Below are 18,896 nucleotides of genomic sequence, written 5' to 3'. Positions count from 1 at the left end.
GGAAATATGGCAAGGCCTGGGATCTTCCACCTATCCTTAACTCCCACATCCTCCAACTTGTCCCAGTTCCTTTCATATCAGGTGGTTGTGCCTGAGAAGTTTCCAGCCTGAAGTAGACATACTCTCCTTATGAAACCAGTGGAAGTCATGACTGTTCAGATTGATGCAAATACCTTTGATGTACTCTGTAAATCTCTAAATCCTTCTAATCCAAGTTCCTAGAGTTTTATAAAATATATCCACAGTTCCATTTGAAACCGGTGATAAAGACAACACATTTCATTTGCTATTTTACCTGGGTCATCTCTTCCACTCTTGATGAGTGATAGATGGACTTTCTATATTATTTTGTATATTTCCTTTGACACAGCAAGAGGCCATTTGGTCCATTATGTCTCTGCTGGCTCTCAGAGCACACCATCAGTCCCATTCCCCTACCTATCTCCCTGTAGCCTATTCTTTCTCACATACCTGTCAACTCCCCTCTGATTCTCCTACCACACACCTACACTTGGGGCAATTTACAAAAGCCTACATTAACCTACCAGCACATTTTTGGAAGCAGGGAGGAAATCAGAGCACCCAGGAAAAATCATTGGGAGAAAATGCAAACCACACATACAGCACTCAAGGTCATATTGAACCCAGGTTGCTGGACCTGTGAGGAAGTAACACCTCCTGCTGCATTACTGTGCAGCACATTTAGAATCAGGGACTGGATTGGGATTTGGCCAGCTCTGGTCCTGTTCGCCTGGGTAAGAACAGATTTTATTTCAGTCCCTTTTTGCAGGAAGACCTGCCTAATGGGAATCTCAGTTCGTAAGTTTCCAGGGATGTCATGAAATGTTGATCTTGGCAAAAACCACCTAACCTTTCACCTTGAAATTAGCTTTATAAGTTGCAAATAGATTATATTCTGTATCTTATTCCTATCTATAAGTTTGCTCATGACTCAAAGAAATGTAAACCAAATTGTGAAGAGGACTTAAGAAGGCTAGAAGTTGTGAGAAGAATTAAAACAAAAGTAGGATTATATTGGGCATCAGTGAGACCATATCTGGAGTACTGTGTACAGCATTGGTCTCCATACTTAAAGAAGTATGTGCAATGGAAGCAGTTCAGAGTAAGTTTATGAGACATACTTGGAATGAGCAAAAAACAAACTGCTGGAGGAACTCAGCAGGTCAAGCAGCATCTGAGTAGGCAAAGGGATAGTCGACGTTTCTGGTCTAGATCCTGTATCACGAGTGTAGAGGGGAGATAGCCATTATAAAGAGGTGAGAGGGGTGGGTGAGGTAGGGGCTGGCAAGCAATAGGTGGAACCAGGTGAGGAGAGAGATGATGGGCAGATGGAGCTGGGAGGAAGAGGGTTGGAGTTATTTCCCTTATTCACCTTCACTGTATACACCCTATTATATTTACCTATGTGTAACCAAAAGTGCTTTTGAATCATTACCTATATTTGCACCTGGATCTGTGAATAATTTTGTAGAAACAAAGTTCCATTAGCAGAATATTAGACACGTTTGCAGTTTCTATCCACTTAGAACAAATTATGCAAATTAGAATGAGGACAAGAAATTTAATAAATGGGAGATCATACCTTTAACAGATTGCCTTATATGCTTAATTTGCAAAACATTTGATCCATAAACCTTCAGTTTGGTTTTAAAGTTTATCTGCTATTTGGCTGATTTTTGATCTTGTAAAATGAATTGTACTGTGCCAGTGTATCCACAATGTATCAGAAACTTCACTGATATTATGTACAAATATCATATACAAACAGCATATGCCAGCTATTTGTTTGGTACATCACCGTTGCTACAAATTTTCTCAATAATGCCTTTGACAAAACATACCATTTATCCCAGGGTACTGAAGTTTTTAATCTGGTGTTTGGGAAATTCTTGCCTTAATTGCTGTCAAATTGAAATGATCAAAAGGTAAATTTTCAATTTTCATGCACATTCGTTAAACATGTCAACTTTTGCAAGATACATTAAGTGGACAGCTGCTGAGTTTCCATTTATTGAATAGTTCCTTCTCACTATTGTAGGGAATTTGTTAAAGGCATGATGTCCCACTTATTAAATTCACAGTCTTCATTCTAATATGCCCAAAAAGCATACTTAAAATTCCCTTTAACACTGAATAAGCAGTCAGTCAATGACATGATCCAGAGATCTATTTATATATATCTGTGTATTTAACTGGTGTTTGAAATAGCCTGTCATGCTTTCAGAATTGTCCTGAAAGCTCTAAAGGTTCCTTTCATGTTGAGAGTCTTAAAATGCCAGTGTATAAATTGTCCATAGGTGGCAGCAAAACAACAAGAAAAAAGAATACATATAATGTATTTATAAATTATGGTTTTATGATTTGTTTTGTAGAGATTTAAAGTGAAGATAAAACTCTTATCTCAAACTAAAGATAATAGCTTAGGAACAAACACAATTTTGTACATCTTTTCAAAAATTATTCTTGTAAACTAAAATAACATTCTGATACAATGGAGTAAAACCAGAAAATGCTGCAAACACTCAGCAGGTCAGGCAGCATCTGTGGAAAGGGAAACAAGGTTAATGTTCAGATTGAAGGCCCTCGATCAGAACTGGAAATGTGAGAATGCAAGGTACTTTTAACTTGACGGGAATGGGGTGAGTGGGATGGAGCAGGGAGGTTGTGAGGGATGGACAGGACAAAGGGAATATCTCTGAGGTGATAAGCTGCAAATGAAGTTGTCTGGTTGTTGGATTAATCAGGGAAGCTAATCAGGTGGAACATGGAGAAAATGTGAACTGCCTGTGCCAGGAGAGAAAAACTAAGTATATGTTTACTTAGTTTTCCTCTTTCCATGGATATTGCTTGATCTGTTTAGCATTTCCAACATTCCCCTTTTGAGTTCCGTCTCTGCAACAACTCTGACTGCATTTCACAGCTTTAACATGTCCCTTTATTTTCTCTTTCCACAGTTGCTGCCTGACCTGTAGTTTGATTCCAGCATTTTCTGTTTTTATTTCAGATTTCCAGCATCTGCAGTTCTTTTGCTTTTCAATTATATTTAATTCATGTGCAAAAATGACTCTTTTTAATATGATCTTTGATGATTCTGATTTAAAAGTTGTGAAAGGCAGTTCCTGTTGAACGTTGGTAAGCGACAGTTTTCAAATGCTCCAATTTGCAAGGTCAGAGGGATGATTTGCTTTTCATGGAAGGCATATAAGTTACAGATGCCTGGCTATTTTTATTATTTGAATACCCTGAATTCATTTAGTGCTCCCTCAGTCCCTTTATTGGTTATGGAGATATATCAGCAGCTGTCTCTGTATGTTTAGTTTCAGAGCTGTTGGAATTCAGGAGATGATTGGCTACATTCAACAGAGAGTAGATCAGCTGACTGGACAATGCTTTGCTGATAAGGAATTAGCTTCAAAGAAACAACAACTGACTGCTTCATTTGATGATCATTTTGAAAAGGTATAATAATATAGTACAAACAAATGTATTCCTTTTAATAAAACAAGTTCCTTAATTGTGTTAGGAAACCTCAAAGAACAGATTTGGCTATTATTCAAATAGAACATTTTTCATTTTTCATTCATGAGATGTGTGTACCTCTGGCATGGCTAGCATTCATTCCCCAGACCCAAGTGTCCTTGACAAGGTAGTCGTGAGCCATCTTCTCAATGTACTGCGATCTATACGTTGAAGGTGCTTTGCAGTGTTGTCGAGAGGAGTTCCAAGATTTATCTCAAGACACAGTAAACTAACAATGATATATTTACATGTCACGGTGGTTTGTGAGATGGAGGGAATACTTTGGGCTTGGCAGGTGTTATCTAAGCCAGCTTGATGAGCTGCTCCACTGCATCGTGTAAATAGCACACCCTGCAACCAAAGTACGCTGATAGTTGAGAAAGTGAATGTTTAGGGCAATGGATGGATGCCAATCAAGCAAACTCTTTTATCCTGAATGAAGTTGAACTCCTTGAGTATTGTTGGAGCTGCAATCATTCAGGTAAGTGGAGAGTGTTCTAATATACTACTGTCTTTATCTACACATATTTTCATGTTCAAAAACCCATATGGAAGTGGTCTTGTTGCATTGTTTCTGGTGCACTCTCGACAGTGTAAAGGTTTGTTCGGTTAACATCAATTACTCAATGTTTGATTCAACACTTCTATCTCACTTGTCAGGCTGACCGTTGGAAATGGACAAACACTATGTATCCTTACCCACCTTCGCCTTAGTGGACTGTGAATATAGGAATGTCACTTGCTAATATTTAATATTTCATTTGGTACTAATCTCCTTACAAGCAATCACATTAATAACTCAATATAAGGATGACTTGTATTAGAATTGTTTGCCATTACGATCATCTTTGATTAATCAAATTTTATGGTTATAACTACGAGTCTCATGGAAGTATAGATAATTGCAACCATTATCAATCATTGTGAATTTGAAAGAGGGTTGAGCATCTAAAAATAGGATGCAAATTACACCTGTCTTGAACATACAGAAATGCAGGATTATGCTGATTATTAGCAAAGGGTCTGTGTATAGATTTTGAAGAACCATCTTAACAAATTAAAGAAAATTATCAAAAGTGATTGATACTTGCTTTTATAATACACCAGAATTTCCTTGAACTTTTATGTTGGAAACCTTCATTATGCCATGACTATGCTATAAGCACAAATTTAAAGGAAATTCAAGACCCAAAATGTAAGTAGTGTTTCTGGAATGGTGTAAAGTAAAGCAATTGTAAATCAGTTAGTTCTAGGAACAATGACAAATTGAGCAGTGTTTTATGGGTACAGTTTTTTTATCACACAATTTTTTAGATTAAAATTATATACCGGTATTAATTTTCAGAGGCAACTTCAAAAGAAAAGATACTTGAAGTAAGCATGGGAGTTAGCCATATGGCCACTTGAGCTTGACAAAATTCCAGAATATTTAATTAACAATTTAAATTCTCCAGGTGCCAAGGTAGGATTTGAATCCTTGTTTTTGGATTTGTTAGCCTAGGTGTCAGAATTTCCTCGTTCAGTAATTTAACCACTATGCAACTGTTCCCTATATGGTGAAATTAGTGGTTTATATATAGAGTCATACAGCACAGAAACAGGCCCTTTGGCCCACCATATCCATTAAAAACCATCAAATACCTGTCTATACTATCCCATTTTGCACCATTTGTTCCCTAGCCTTCTATGTATGGGCAATTCAGGTGCTTGTCTGGACACTTCTTAAATGTTGTGAGAGTACCTGCCTCCACCAATCACTCAGGCAGTGCATCCCAGATTCCAACTACCTACTGGGTGAAAAAATTCTTCCTCAAATCCCCTTTAAATTTCTAAACACTTACCCCAAACCTATCCTCTCTAAGTCTCTAAACCCCCATCCTAAATCTAGTTTTAGATATTCTGCTATGGGGAAAAGATTCCTCCTATCAACCTGATTTATGCCCCTCATAATAAACAAACACAAACTATCCAGTCTCACCTCATAAAGGAATTGCTCCAATCAAGGTTTCATAAGGTTGTACCATAACCTCCTTGCTCCTATATTCCATGCCTTTGCTAATTATTTGTAAGTATCACATATACCTTCTTTACCACCTTATCCACCTGTGCTGCCACCTCAGGGAGCCTTGCACTCGTATACCAAGGTCCCTGTTCAGCAATGTTTCCTAAGGCCCTGCCATTGAGATTGTTTTAAATTTGTTTGTAATGACAGCAAATATTAGGTGGCGGAAGAACAGCTGTAGCTGTATTGATCATTCTAATCAGCAAAGTCAGTTTGATTCAAATATTGGTAAATGCCTGTACCAAAACTGAGTAACTAGATTTTAGCTATTTCATGTTTATTATATAAACCTGTCAGTACTCTTCAGTATTGTAGTATAATGTAGAGGATATCTTGGCTCAGCTAGTAGTAGTCTGGTTTCTTAATCAGAAGATCTTGAGTCCAAGACTCTCAAACATGAGCACAATATTGGTTGGCATTTCATTGTAGATTGGAGGGAATGCTGCACTTTCAGTGGGGCTGTCCTTTAGCTTGGATAGCACAGAGGGCATATCCATCTATTCCTTGTTGATTTTTTAAGTTTTCCCTGAAGAACAGGGAATTTTCCAAAATTCAGAACATTTCTCCCTTGATCAACCCATCAAAAGCCAGGTGCAAATACTCTACGTTACTTGGAATTTTCAGGAACATGGAATTAAACCTAGAGAAAAACCATTAAAAGAATTATATGTAGATTGGTGACTAAGCACATTAGGAAGAATGTTCAATTGGATCCCTTCTATCAATTCAACTACATCATGATGCTAAACATCTTGTTTTTTTTTGAGGAACAGGGTTATTGTTTTGATCAATATATCTCCCTCATTGTACATTATGTAAACAGATTGAACGTGTATGCATCTTTTTCTAATTTTACTAACTTTTGTGCACAAAACCACGGTTATAACTGAAATAAAAACAGAAAATGCTCGAAGCACTCAGCAGGTCCAGTAACTTCTGTGGAAAGAGAAACAGAGTTCATGTTCCAGGTCGAAGACGCTTTATCAGATTCTTTGGCATTTGGCTTAACCAGAGGAAAATTTGTGGAGTGATATAAATATACAGCACAAGAGATCATTCAGCTCTTTGTTTCCTCATCAGCCAAGAAACACTACCTGGGTTGATCCTACTGCCCAGCTCTCAGTCTGTAGCCCTGTAGGTTATGATGTTTCAATTGTTCAACCAGAATTGGTTTGAGAAAAATTCAAGTATAAGAAATAATCTATTTGGTAATCAATCCCTTTCCCGCCTGCAGGTAATCAAGTAGCTAGTATTCAACCTGGGTTTCCATTTCTAATTGTTATGAAGTGACTTTTTGTCAAGTCTCATGTTAAGAATTGTCCAATTTTAGTCTCTTTATTTAAGGAAGTATATTCTTGTCTTGGATGCATTGCAGAAAGCCACACTAGGTTGATTCCTGGGATGAAAATGTTGTCTTATGAGGAAAGACTGATTAGATTGGGCCTATACTCAATGGAATTTGGATGAATAAGAGGTGACTTTATTTCGAGGAGGTTTGATGAGGTAAATGGCAAAGGGATGAGGGGAATCTGGGACTGAGATATGGAGGAATTTAAGTTCACAGAATCTTTAACATTCTCCATTTCAAAGACCTACAGATGCTGAGTTATTAAGTATTTTCAAGGTTATTTTTGGAACGTAGGGAAACCAAGTTATAGGGATCAGGCAGGACATTGAAAGTGAAGCTAACAGTCAGGTCAGCCATGATCATTTTGAATGGCAGAGCAGACTCGAGGGGCGAGATGACTTACTCTTGCTCTCGATACTTTCCTTTTTATGTTTATCTGTCAGATGTTGCAGGATACGACTTTACAATGACAGCTAATGTGGTTAAATATTCAAGTCAAGTCAATGTGTATTGCCACAATCTAAACACAAACATGAAGAAAGACTTATTGAACAAAATATTAAGGGCACTACGCATGCATATTTACTTCAGCAGAGGTTTGTACCTTTAGAAGAGGATAGAAATATGTTCAGTAATTTCTTTCTTTTGAATTTTTTTTTGTTAGATTCAGCATCTCAGGTTACATTTAGCAGTCAGCCTTTGTCACTTATGTATAGTTTACAGAGGGTTCTTATTTGTCTAGGCTTTCAAATGAATAATAGCATGCCAATGGATTGAGCAGTGACTGGTTACTGTTACTGGTATTATTATATGGTATAATTTGATGTTACTTCACTTTAGATATGCTAAACTAGATTGTAAATTGGACATAATTGTCGAACATATTTAATAAGCTGTAAAGAACATGTGAACAGTAACAATGGCACAACATAAGTTTGATCATAAATGGTAAATCTGCCCACTGAATTACATCATCTTTTTTAGTGACTCAATACTCATTGGTCCATGGCCTGAAAAAAAACTCTCCAAAATGTTCAGATTGAATTACATTTAGTCTTGCCACGCTGCAAAATGCTTACAAGGAACAGCTGAAGATAGTCAGTTCTCTTTTATCAAATTCAAAACGGAACAGTTGATCAAAGACATATTTGAACATGTCCCACAAAATGTTGTATTTGGACTGAATGGTTTGGCCTTCTGCCAGACCAAGTAGCAATGTAATAATTGGAATTTTATATTCAAGTGAAAATAGGAGTTTGGGTTAGATGGAAGTGGCTTGATGAGTAGGGTGATGGATACATCATGAGAGATCAAAGCATGGTCATTTTTAAGGGTCAGATGCTATTTAAGTAAAATAGCAGCTCACTTGCAATGTTGAAATTGTGGATATGAAAAGGAGGAGGAAGTTTGGAAGATTTAATTTGAATCAAAGAACCAAGTAGTGCGCTGTGGCTGAGAGAAGAAGAAAGATTGCTCCTGATTCTCAGCTGCATCGCTGAATGCTCTGATGGGTCCAGGAACAGCCAGGAGAGAGATGGTATCCCTCAACAGTGGAAGGAAGGAAGATGAAATCTATTGCCATTGTCAAGAGGTTGGAGGTGCAAAGCAGGTGAATACCAAGCCCCTGGATGAAGTGTTGCCAGCTGTTCCTTGACCTGACTTGGTCAATCAAGGTAAGTGTACAGCTGTGTTCATGCAAGTCCTGCAATACATCCCCTCTCACTTGTCTTGTCAGTCCTATTGTACTCATGTGACTTCCTCATCCCCACTTCAACTCATCCTGTCCAATCACACTGACAATGTATCTCCAATTACCTTACTCCCTTGATTTGTCTAGCTTCCGTTTCACCTGTCCACCAGTGACAATGACTAAAGTTTTCATTTCATTATCCACTGCCTCAGCTATCTCAAACCAATGTAGATTTGCATCCTGCTATCGTTGCTGCTGTTACGATCAGGAAAAGTGTGTCAATTGTATACTTTATGCATGTGCCAGGTTCTGACATTTGCCATTTGCACTGTAACCTGGGAACAGGAATTGGCCTGTTAGCTCCTTGGGCCTATTTCAACATTCAGTGAGATCACCTCTGAAACGTATCACAACTCCATCTACTTACCTTGATTCCATTCCCCTTTATTTGTACCACTAGCAAAAATCTATCAATATTCCTTGTTTTTTTTTAATCAGCCTAACTGCAACAGAGTTTCCTGTTCACCATCCCTTTTGTGAAGAAGGACCTATGAATAGCCTACTGTTATCTTATGTTTATGTTCTATTGTTCTGGGCTCTAAAGGATGCATGCATTCCTTAGAATTTTTCACAGGTATGTCATGCCTCCCCTACAGGAGTAGAGATTATGAAATACGAGAGAGAGAACCAGGGCCAGAAATAGCTCACAGGAGTTGAAATTTTCTTGGCGGCATAGAAGATAAGCAGCATCTCAGATCCCCCTCCAAGCTTTGGCAATGGCAAGTTGGACGCCCAGCAGAGAAAGGTTGCAGCATTGATCTTTCTTTCCCCATCTGACAAATTCACCTTCAGTGAACCTCCAAATATTGATAATTCTGGCTCTTCATGTACAGATTCTTAAATTGCATCACTTAATGTTATCCTTCTTTTCTCTTCAAGAGCAATACACATAGACCAAGAGCCCATTACAGTGAGGCAAGCACTCTTCAAAGGAAGTATCACCCTAGGGATCTATTGTCATAGGAAATGAGCTTGCGGGCATCTCCATTAAGCCTCTTAGCCTGGTAGATTGGATTGCAATGAGTTACTCTTGGAGCACAAGTGAGCAGGAGCAGGGATTGATGAAAGGGACAACTGCTGATATTGATTGCCAGAGGGCACTGACCCTACAAACTCCACTGAACAGGAGAAAGACACAGACCACTGGGGCCAGCAGTGAACGGAGGATGTGGGAGATATTGGCAAGCCAGCCAAGAGAGTCCACAGAGGGAGAGAGAATGGAGGAGCTCAACTTTGGCACATATGAGATGATGTTGCAGGGTCTTTCCAAACATTGTTATCCATAAAAGAGTGTATAGTGAGCTTTTGGGAAAGTTTTGCACATGTTGATACTACTGATTATTGTGTTCTTTTAATAAGCTCAGATGGTGGCTCTGCAGACTCTGGATCAAAATGGTTTCAGTTGCCTTCCCCCACCTCTGTTGAGGCTTTGGGCAGCACCCTGGGTTTGGCAGTTTTAGACAGAGCTGATTGCAGCTTTCAAATCTTAACCGATCTCCTGAATTTGGCCTCCAGAGGCAAGCAGGACTGTTGTTCTGTTGCCCTGAGAGTTGGGTGCCGGGGAGTGGAATGAGGAATGGAATGTTTGTATATCTCATCCACTGATGCTGCTTCAACCTGATATGTTGCCTCACTCCAGCTGCCAATGTGCAGGAAAAACAGGCAGTTTCAGGGCTTCCTTGGCTTTGAAGTGCACAGGTTATCTGCCACAGACTCCATCCTGGGATGCCCAGCAGCCTTTCATCATATTTTCTGTAGTCACAAGGGCAGCTTTATATCAAAGAGGCAGGCATAGATGGTGAACAGGCATATGGATCACAGAAGGTTAACTGAATTAAGTTATTTTATTTCGGTCATTTGACTTGTGAGACACATTACCCACTACAATTTAGACCATTCCAGGATATGCCTTGATGAATGTAGATATCCAAATCACTTTTACGTTTAATAGATGTGGAAGGTGGAGAGGCCCTTTTAACCTCAAGTTGGGGGTGTTGTACCTGTGCTTCAAGATCAAAGGACTGCTTATGGTATGGTTGGTCGTCTAACGGCAATGCAGTGAACCTTCTTACCACTGAAGTATTTCTTTTATGAAGACAGCAATACACTCCACTAGATGAGCATTCATATCCCCGGCTTCTCCATTATCATTGCCTTATATGATGAGTACAGCCTTCATCTTGATCCTCCAGATCTTTTTCCTGGACAATGGTGTGCAGGATATAAAATATATGATAGCCTGGCTGGCAAGTAATGTAGAGAAACACAAACCTGTCAAGGTACCTAAACCTTATTTCCATGTTTTGCTGAATGTACCTGAACATGTGTTGAGTGGCTGGTAATGTACTTGGCATATGCTTCAGTGATAGGGTTTCTCAAAGCTGTATGAACCACAGACAATGGAGAATGTCTTGCCTCTGATTAGACATTCAGTAGAATTGGCCCTAGGTAGAAAAAGTATAGGGGCATTCGACTCTTAAAATATGAAAGTATTCAGGGAGGGAATTCCCAGGGAATCATGCACACAACTGCTTGAAGCTATTTTTGAAGTTACAGATGTGATGAACTTTGATTCATTGGAAGCCTTCTTAAAAGGAGAGAAGTGCTCTGATTGCGAAAAGTGTGCAATCAATGGCACCTTGTGGGTACATTGTCTGAGATACGAAACTCAGTGTATGTTCTGTCTGACTGTTTCCTATATATAGAAATGTCGTGTGTGCCTTGGAGTGTAATCCGTTTGAGACATTTGTGAAATGCTAACTGCAATGCCCTTGATTGTGTTGCTTCTAACAGGCTGCAGAAGCCTGTGGTAATGAAACCTTCAGTGATGGTTAGTTTAACTGTGACTCATGAGGCTCTGCTATACTTCTGACAGAAGATTCTTCTCTGTAGGAGGTTGCAGAGGTGGCCACCAACAGTGACATACAAGCCATTTCAAAAGTACTGTTGTTTGGTGAGATAAATGATGCTGAGCCTCTGCCTATGTTGGGTGGGTATGGATTTCTGCTGTCTAGCAGTCATTAATGTGTTTTATTTGATGAAAGACAAGTTTGAAAAATTCTTAATTACTTTTTCAAACAAATAGTAGAAACATATCACATTTGTGTTGGAACACTCTTTTAACATAATTTGGGAACATTAAGTATAGTAATATCATAGAGAATGTGAACACCATGTCCATTGCTGCAAGGACCTGGCAAAGACATGCATGACATACAGTAAAAAAAAACATAGAAAGGAAGAGTTTTAATGCATTTCAACATAATGGGTCATTTTGCTTGTTCTAGCTGAATGCAGACCCATATTCCCACAGAGAAGTAATAGAAAATGTTTAGCTAACGGTATGTGAAAATAGAGCTTATTGTAATTACATTATCCAAACAATGATGGCAGGAAGTTAGACTAAAGCAAGAATATTAAGATAGCCAATCATCCTGTACCAGCTGTGCTTGCTTAGAACTCACACAATAAGTTATGCAAAAGAGATTTAATAACTTCATGGATGCTCATACTGATCAACAGCCATTGTGAAGATTCCAGTAGTGACCTCCATGATGTATCAGAAGAGGAACCAGTCATCACCATCTCATAGCTCTGTTCAAATGACATTCAACACAGCTTCTAAAAGAGTCTGGGTTTCAAGGAAGAAGCATCTTTACAGTGATAGATGTATATCAGGGTTACTTGCTGATTTGGATTAACTGACCTTTACATGAATCTCCTACAAGCAAAGTCCACAGTAATTCAAGGAAAGAGAATTTGGACAGCTTATATCACAGTCCTATACCTGAATATTTAGCTATGGAAATATCCAACTATTAGCACTTATTTCACTGTTAGTACTTATTCAATTATGATTCATTCAGGAGTAAGTCACGTCACAAAACAACACACAGAAGTCCTTTGCACCAAAAATATAATGAAACAGCAAGACAATGGAAAATAATTTAACATACTCCAAATATTGCAATTGAGTTCATTAATTTAAAATTATAGTCTACAACAGGTATAGAAAAGATTTTTTTTCATTTCAAGAGCTAACACATTAAAATATGTTCATTTGCTAAATTTATTTATTAACTTTGGGAGCTGATTGCTTGGTAATTTGATAGCTTTGGAAACAGTCTGTGATTTTCAAAGATGTAAGAGCTTTGTGACCCACAGAATGAGTCTTGTACTGTTTAAAAAAGTGCTTTCTTGCTCATTTTTGAGTATGTTCCAAAACTTAACAATAAGGACAAACAAAATTGCCTTTAAAGTTGTGAGATACAAAGAAGTTTGTTTATAAAGAGAAATGCTGATGACAAGAATGGGTGGCAGTGGTAGTATTCTACTCTGTGATCCCACCTGAAGTTGTTAGTTCACAGAAAAGAAAGTATGAAAAATTGACTCTTTACCGTCTTGACCAAGATTTGCTTGCTTCCACCCCTGCTGGGACCATCCTGGCTGCTCTCAAATGTCACCGTTCAAGGTATGCAGCCCCAATGGATTTTTCACTTATCTTGCCCTCTTACTGACACTTCCCCAGATTTGTGATCCCAAAGGATAAAAATGAACCTTCAATCTGCCTCCACCCAACTCAGGTTAGGCCCAGGATTCTAATGGAGGCATTAGTATCAGTATCATTAGTATTCAGTGGAAGGACTGTTTCTAACTCTGGGAAGCCTTTGCTGTTTAGGGTCCCTTCATCTCTAGTACTGAGATGGAATCTCTACTGTAGCGCAAATATGATTTTCTGCCATTGCACAACAGGTTTTCTTAACATCAGGAGCCTGAAGTGCAGACAAAAGTATGTGTTAGCATGATATTGGATCAGACACCAGTCAGAAATACAGCCTTAAGAGGAAAATTCCACACCCCCCCCCCCCCCCCCATCATGATTGATTTTCAGTGAATTGAAGTTTCAAACCAGTAAAAATATAATTTTATTGATTAGAATCAGTGGATTTGGCTGTGTTTTGTTGACAGTTTGCACAGACAGAACACAGACAGTTCTGACCTCCTCCGACAATTTCCTGGCTACGTTCTGATGAAGAGCTATGAACAGGTCCAAAGGGAGAGCAGGATCCTGCTTAGATTCAGCAACATTTGCATTGAGGAATCCAGTGGCAGATCCCAAAGTTAGGCACATGAACCATGAACCCATTCATTTCAATGGGAATGATAGATTTGCAGGAAGAAATGGAGGGATAAGGAAAGTCGTATTTTATAGCTGTTTGTGTTTTGTTTAATGCTTTCCAATATTTTGTTTCTTGTTGACTTAATTAAATTAAAAATTAATAACTTTATAATTTCTAATCGTTTATTTCATTGTAATAGCATTTCTAAATATCAGCATCATTCCAATGCATTGAAAAGTCTTAACAGAACTTAGAAAGTTTATAAGCTCAGCAGCCATCTTTGACAACTGGCAAAGCTGGGGACATGGCTTAATTGGGTATCAATGGCTCAGAGAGGTGTTTCGTTGCTGCGGCTTATTCTGTACAATCCAAGTCACTCTGTTACATCATTTGGGGCACACCTCATTGTTCAAAACCTTGATGCCTGGTTCTGGGGCTGCCTAGGCCAGCAAGCTCAGCCTCCCAGATCATGTGAAGGTAAATTTGGGAGAGTGGGTTACACAGGGAGCCATTGTGGAGGGCAGAAATCACTCAGGAAAATCTGGGCTATTATTTATTTGTCCTGATTATGGATCAATGGACAATGACACAATATTTTGCTATGTTCAATCAATTTATGCTGCTTTTTGCTTGCAGTTTTGCATGATAAACTGAACAAAATGTCTGGACAGGCAGGCTGCCAAAACTTTACAGTTAGTGTGCCTGCACACACAAAAAAGCAATGAGACTGATGCCCAATGGGGCTGCCTATTCTCCCTGTGTATTTTTGGAAGGGTTATTGCAGATCTGATTTGACAGTTGATCTTTGGTAAAATCAAATTATATTCTGACATTTCATTACACATCCTGTAAGGTAAACCTACCACCCAAGTTAAGAGGTCTATTTCTCCCATAGATGTTGCCTCATTTGTCATAACAAACATTATTTCATTTTGTTGATCAACTAACAAATAGTTCTACAAAAGTCCTTATTTAACCTGAACAAAAACACATCTCCACAATACTTAAGTGTGCTTGCACCTCAATAATAAAAGCATAGACAATTAGATAAATGGCTCATTCAGAGACTGCTTTTTGTTCGATAGCAACTTTGTCTACTAGAACTACCATCAGCTCTTATTGAAGAATGAACTTGTTGAGATTACGCATCACATAGATGGTTTTACAAGTGATATTTTCACATTCAACACCTTGTTTTAACTGTCATTGGTAACAATACAATTTAAATAAAATTGTACTTGAAATTTCCTGGGTAATAGCTCATGTCCAGTGCTTAACTGAGCAAAAAGCTGACAAAACCATTTTGATAGCTAAAGGTGTTAAGAAGTTTTAAGAAATTACAATAGATAATAGTGCTGAAAAAAATCCAAAAGCAGCAGCAATAGAACAGATTTCTTTCCAGAAAAGCATTTCTTTCCTTTCAAGATTATTGTGTCTATTCTTTTAGGTTACCAAAGTTTAAGTAATTGAAGCAAATGGGCAATCTTTTCCAGAAAATATTACTGTTGGTTGAATATTTTGAGAACAATCAGATAACAATAATTAAAAGCTTTTGTAATGTTGACAATGGCTAACTCAGTAGAATAATTGGGGAAAAAAGAAATATAAACAGCAAATGGATTAATACAATGTAAGTAACATTTGTATGACGCGTTTCACAATTTCCCATTATTAGAAATGATTGTTTTAGACTTATCAAACCAACTATATATTGCATCAAGTAAATCAGTATTTCAGGTTCTTTTTCTAACAATGAACTAAAAAATGTGCTATTTCTCAAGGTCTCAGGGTATCTTCAGGCATGCAGATCTCAACTTTCCAGCAAGTTAGAGCCAGGTTCCTGTCTCTCTGAATCTGAAGACATTCTGAACAAATATCTGGTACTGTCTGATCAAGCCAAGGTAATATATTTTTACAAATCTTTATTTCTAAATCTGTTTGTGAGTGAAGGGAAAGAGTTATTTCTTTTTATCCCAATAATAATATATGTATGTGTTTATTAAAATTATAACAATACTGCAGGAATCAAATTATATTGTGATGGTAGAAAGCCGATTAAATTCATCTTAAAGGTCACCTTACTGATTCATCATAGTCACAAATGAATCACAGAGCAATTAATGTATTGTCTACACAAAAGGGTGATATTAATTTACGGTTTTACAATCATATTATGCATACTTTTTCTTTAAAAATATTAAATGAGTTCAGTCAACTGGAAAGCATAGCTGTCCTGTATAGATATGACACAGATTGAGATTTCCCTAATGTTCAGGAGGAGTTCATTTCAGTTAATTAGATCGGAGATTGATTTTTACTGTGCCCATTAAAATGAATGGAACATCTTTGTCCACAGGGTGCTCATATTTGCCACTACAACACTTGAGAAGGAAGGAGGTGTGAAACAGTGATCAATATTGTTCTTCAAAATTTTGACTGGAAGCTATTATGCCGATATTTCTTTTTGGGGTGGGGAGGATTTTTTTCCATTTTGATTTCTTTTAAGCAAAGCCAGATTGCAAATTGAAAGACTTCCTTTATCTTTTTTAAAGTTCATAGAATAATTTTGTGTTTTAAAAAATAGAAGCCTGTAGCAATTTTATTTCTCATATTTTCTCATATTTCCTGATGACATTGAAGGAGGGCATTTGGCCTATCAAGTCTACACTAGCTATCAGATCAATCCAATTCCTCCACGTATTTACCCATAACCAATTCTCTCTCGTGGTCATCAATTTGACCTGATTCTCCTATCAATTACCTACTCTAGAGGTAATTTACAGTTTCCAATTAATGTACCAACTAGCATGTATTTTGGTTGACAGAGGAAACCAGAGCACTCAGGTAATAATCAGGAATAAATGTGTAATGTAATACTTGGAGGATCCTTTGTAAGGGTGTACTTTGGTACATAAATAAGTGAAGAAAGGTAGCCTTCCATCAAAATAAAAGTAAAATATTGATGATGCCAAAAATTGGCAATATAAATGGAAAATAATGGAAATTATGGAGGCAACAGAGTTAATGTTTCAGGTCTATAAAAGGCTATTGACTTAAAATTCTGGGTCTGATTTTACTTTCTCTAGCCACAACTACCCAACATATATAGATGGAACTTTCTTCTGGTGGTCCAACATACCTTAATGGAGTAATATATTTGTTTCAGGTGATAGCAAATGAATTAAAACATCTTGAAGACATCATTAAACAGGCAGAAACATTTGAAGTCCCAGAAGTAATGTCTTTTTCTGAAAAGTTTATTACTCTGAATGCGGAATGGAAAGGATTGTGTTGGAATTTGAATGCACGAGTTGAGCACTTGCAGTATTACATGAACTTTCTTAAACAAGCTGAAGAGGTGAACTGTTTACATTTAGCTTACTGAATAATGCCACATTTTTCAATATTGTTATGCAAATGTCAAAAAATTTTTTGATTTTAAATTTGAGAAGCTTTTTAATAATGGAAAGAACATCTTATTGATTCAATTCTCTTTAAAATCTTCACTGTGTTAGCCACTCACAATATCAATCCCTTGCTTAGCCAACAAGTAGTCTGCTAGCTCTGGATCATAATCCTGATGTTGATATTCAGCAGCCATTAAATTTAGCTCCCTACTTGTTTTTAAATTAAAGTTCCATGGTATTTTCAAATGGTTGCTGAATAATCTGCTTTTTTGTTTCTTAATTTATATTCTTGTCCATCACCAAACTATTTACTGGATTTCAAGATTATGTTGTGTGACATGAGTTTATTTTGAAAGTAATCTGTGATACATTTGATACAAATAAGGTTGAAGCATCTATGAGAAGCTTTGAAGATTGTTACCAATCTCAGACTATAGAAGACAGTGAAGAAACTGTTAGGTCAGTGTTGGAGCTTGCTGATTCCAAATGGCAATTAGTCCTTAAGAACTTCCTTGATCTCCAAGATCTGGCATTCAACTTTAAGACTGCAATAAATATGGTAAGCTTTTCAATGAATCCATGTTAATGAAAATCCTGAATTAATTTTGCAAAATACAAGGTTCTAGGCTTTTTGCCCTTCAGCTAACTTCTTTATTTATATTTGTGTTTGCCTTCTTTCCCTGCAGCCATTCAAACCCTAATTCCCAAATTGTATTCCTAGAGTTTTGTATCACATTTGCTGTTAAGTTTATATGACTTTAGTGTCATGTGGCCGATGTTAATTTTTCCATTTCCTTGGAAAGTAATTCAGGCAGGATGCAAGTAGACTGTTATTGCTCCACAACCCGGAGCTATTGTTGTAGTCATATTTCACTCGTGGTTAAAAGAACTTTTGATATTTGATACACATCTCTGTATTTCATTATTTGGTCTGTGCTGCCAGTCATCCAGGGCAGGTTGTTTTTATAAGTCCTTTGAAGTTTCTTATTGATAGTTTTCTAATCCCACTTTTGATTCATTGGAATGATGGCAGCGCTGTTGTGGAATGTAAATCCAGTAAATGATGTGAAATTTCAAAAACATCAGCTGGAAGTAATGATGACCTCTGATCTATTGGGTTGTGGTGAAAACCCATTGTGGTTCACGACTGTCCTTTTGAGGAGGAAGTCTGCCATCCTTACCCAGTCTGGCTTATATGTGAGTCTAGACTCACCTATAGGGTTGACTGTTAAATGCACTGAAATACTTAGCAGTCACTCAGTTGTACCATGACTGCTACATTGAAACTGAGAAAGAACAAAACTGAATGGACCACCTGATATCGACCTGGACACCAAAATGGCTCCCAGCCTAGTCAACCTTACAAAGTCCTTCTCACAAACATCCGGGGACTGGTGTTTATATTGAGGGAGCTGTTCCACAGACTAGTCAGGCTGCACCCTGGTATAGTCCCATTCACAGAATCAAGCCCTATATAAAAAGTGTCATTCTTCTTCATTACAGTCCCTGGATGTATTTTGTTCCACCAACAAGACAGACACACCAGAGGGGTGACACAAGGGGAAGGTAGTTTGGGGGGAGTAGCCCAGGGCATGCTTAATGTTGACTCCAAATCTCATGGCATTAGGACAAACACAGAGGAGGCAACTTCCTCCTGATTACCACCTAC

At 37.8% G+C, this 18,896-nt stretch overlaps 1 protein-coding gene across 1 annotated transcript in view; it reads left to right on the top strand.

The window, feature by feature from the left end:
* The window catches only part of ccdc141 (coiled-coil domain containing 141), a 95,402-nt gene that overhangs the window by 28,638 nt on the left and 47,868 nt on the right, over nt 1-18,896 (top strand). Inside the window, exons 9-12 of the mRNA XM_052029793.1 lie at nt 3,339-3,480; nt 15,602-15,721; nt 16,987-17,178; nt 17,613-17,790. Of these exons, the coding sequence (XP_051885753.1) occupies nt 3,339-3,480; nt 15,602-15,721; nt 16,987-17,178; nt 17,613-17,790 (632 nt within the window). The remainder of the gene's footprint in view (nt 1-3,338; nt 3,481-15,601; nt 15,722-16,986; nt 17,179-17,612; nt 17,791-18,896) is intronic.

The sequence above is a fragment of the Pristis pectinata genome, chromosome 1, assembly GCF_009764475.1.
Source record: "Pristis pectinata isolate sPriPec2 chromosome 1, sPriPec2.1.pri, whole genome shotgun sequence".
Lineage (NCBI taxonomy): Eukaryota > Metazoa > Chordata > Chondrichthyes > Rhinopristiformes > Pristidae > Pristis > Pristis pectinata.
Note: the sequence above shows the minus strand (reverse complement) of the source record. Positions and strands in the feature narration are given on the sequence as shown.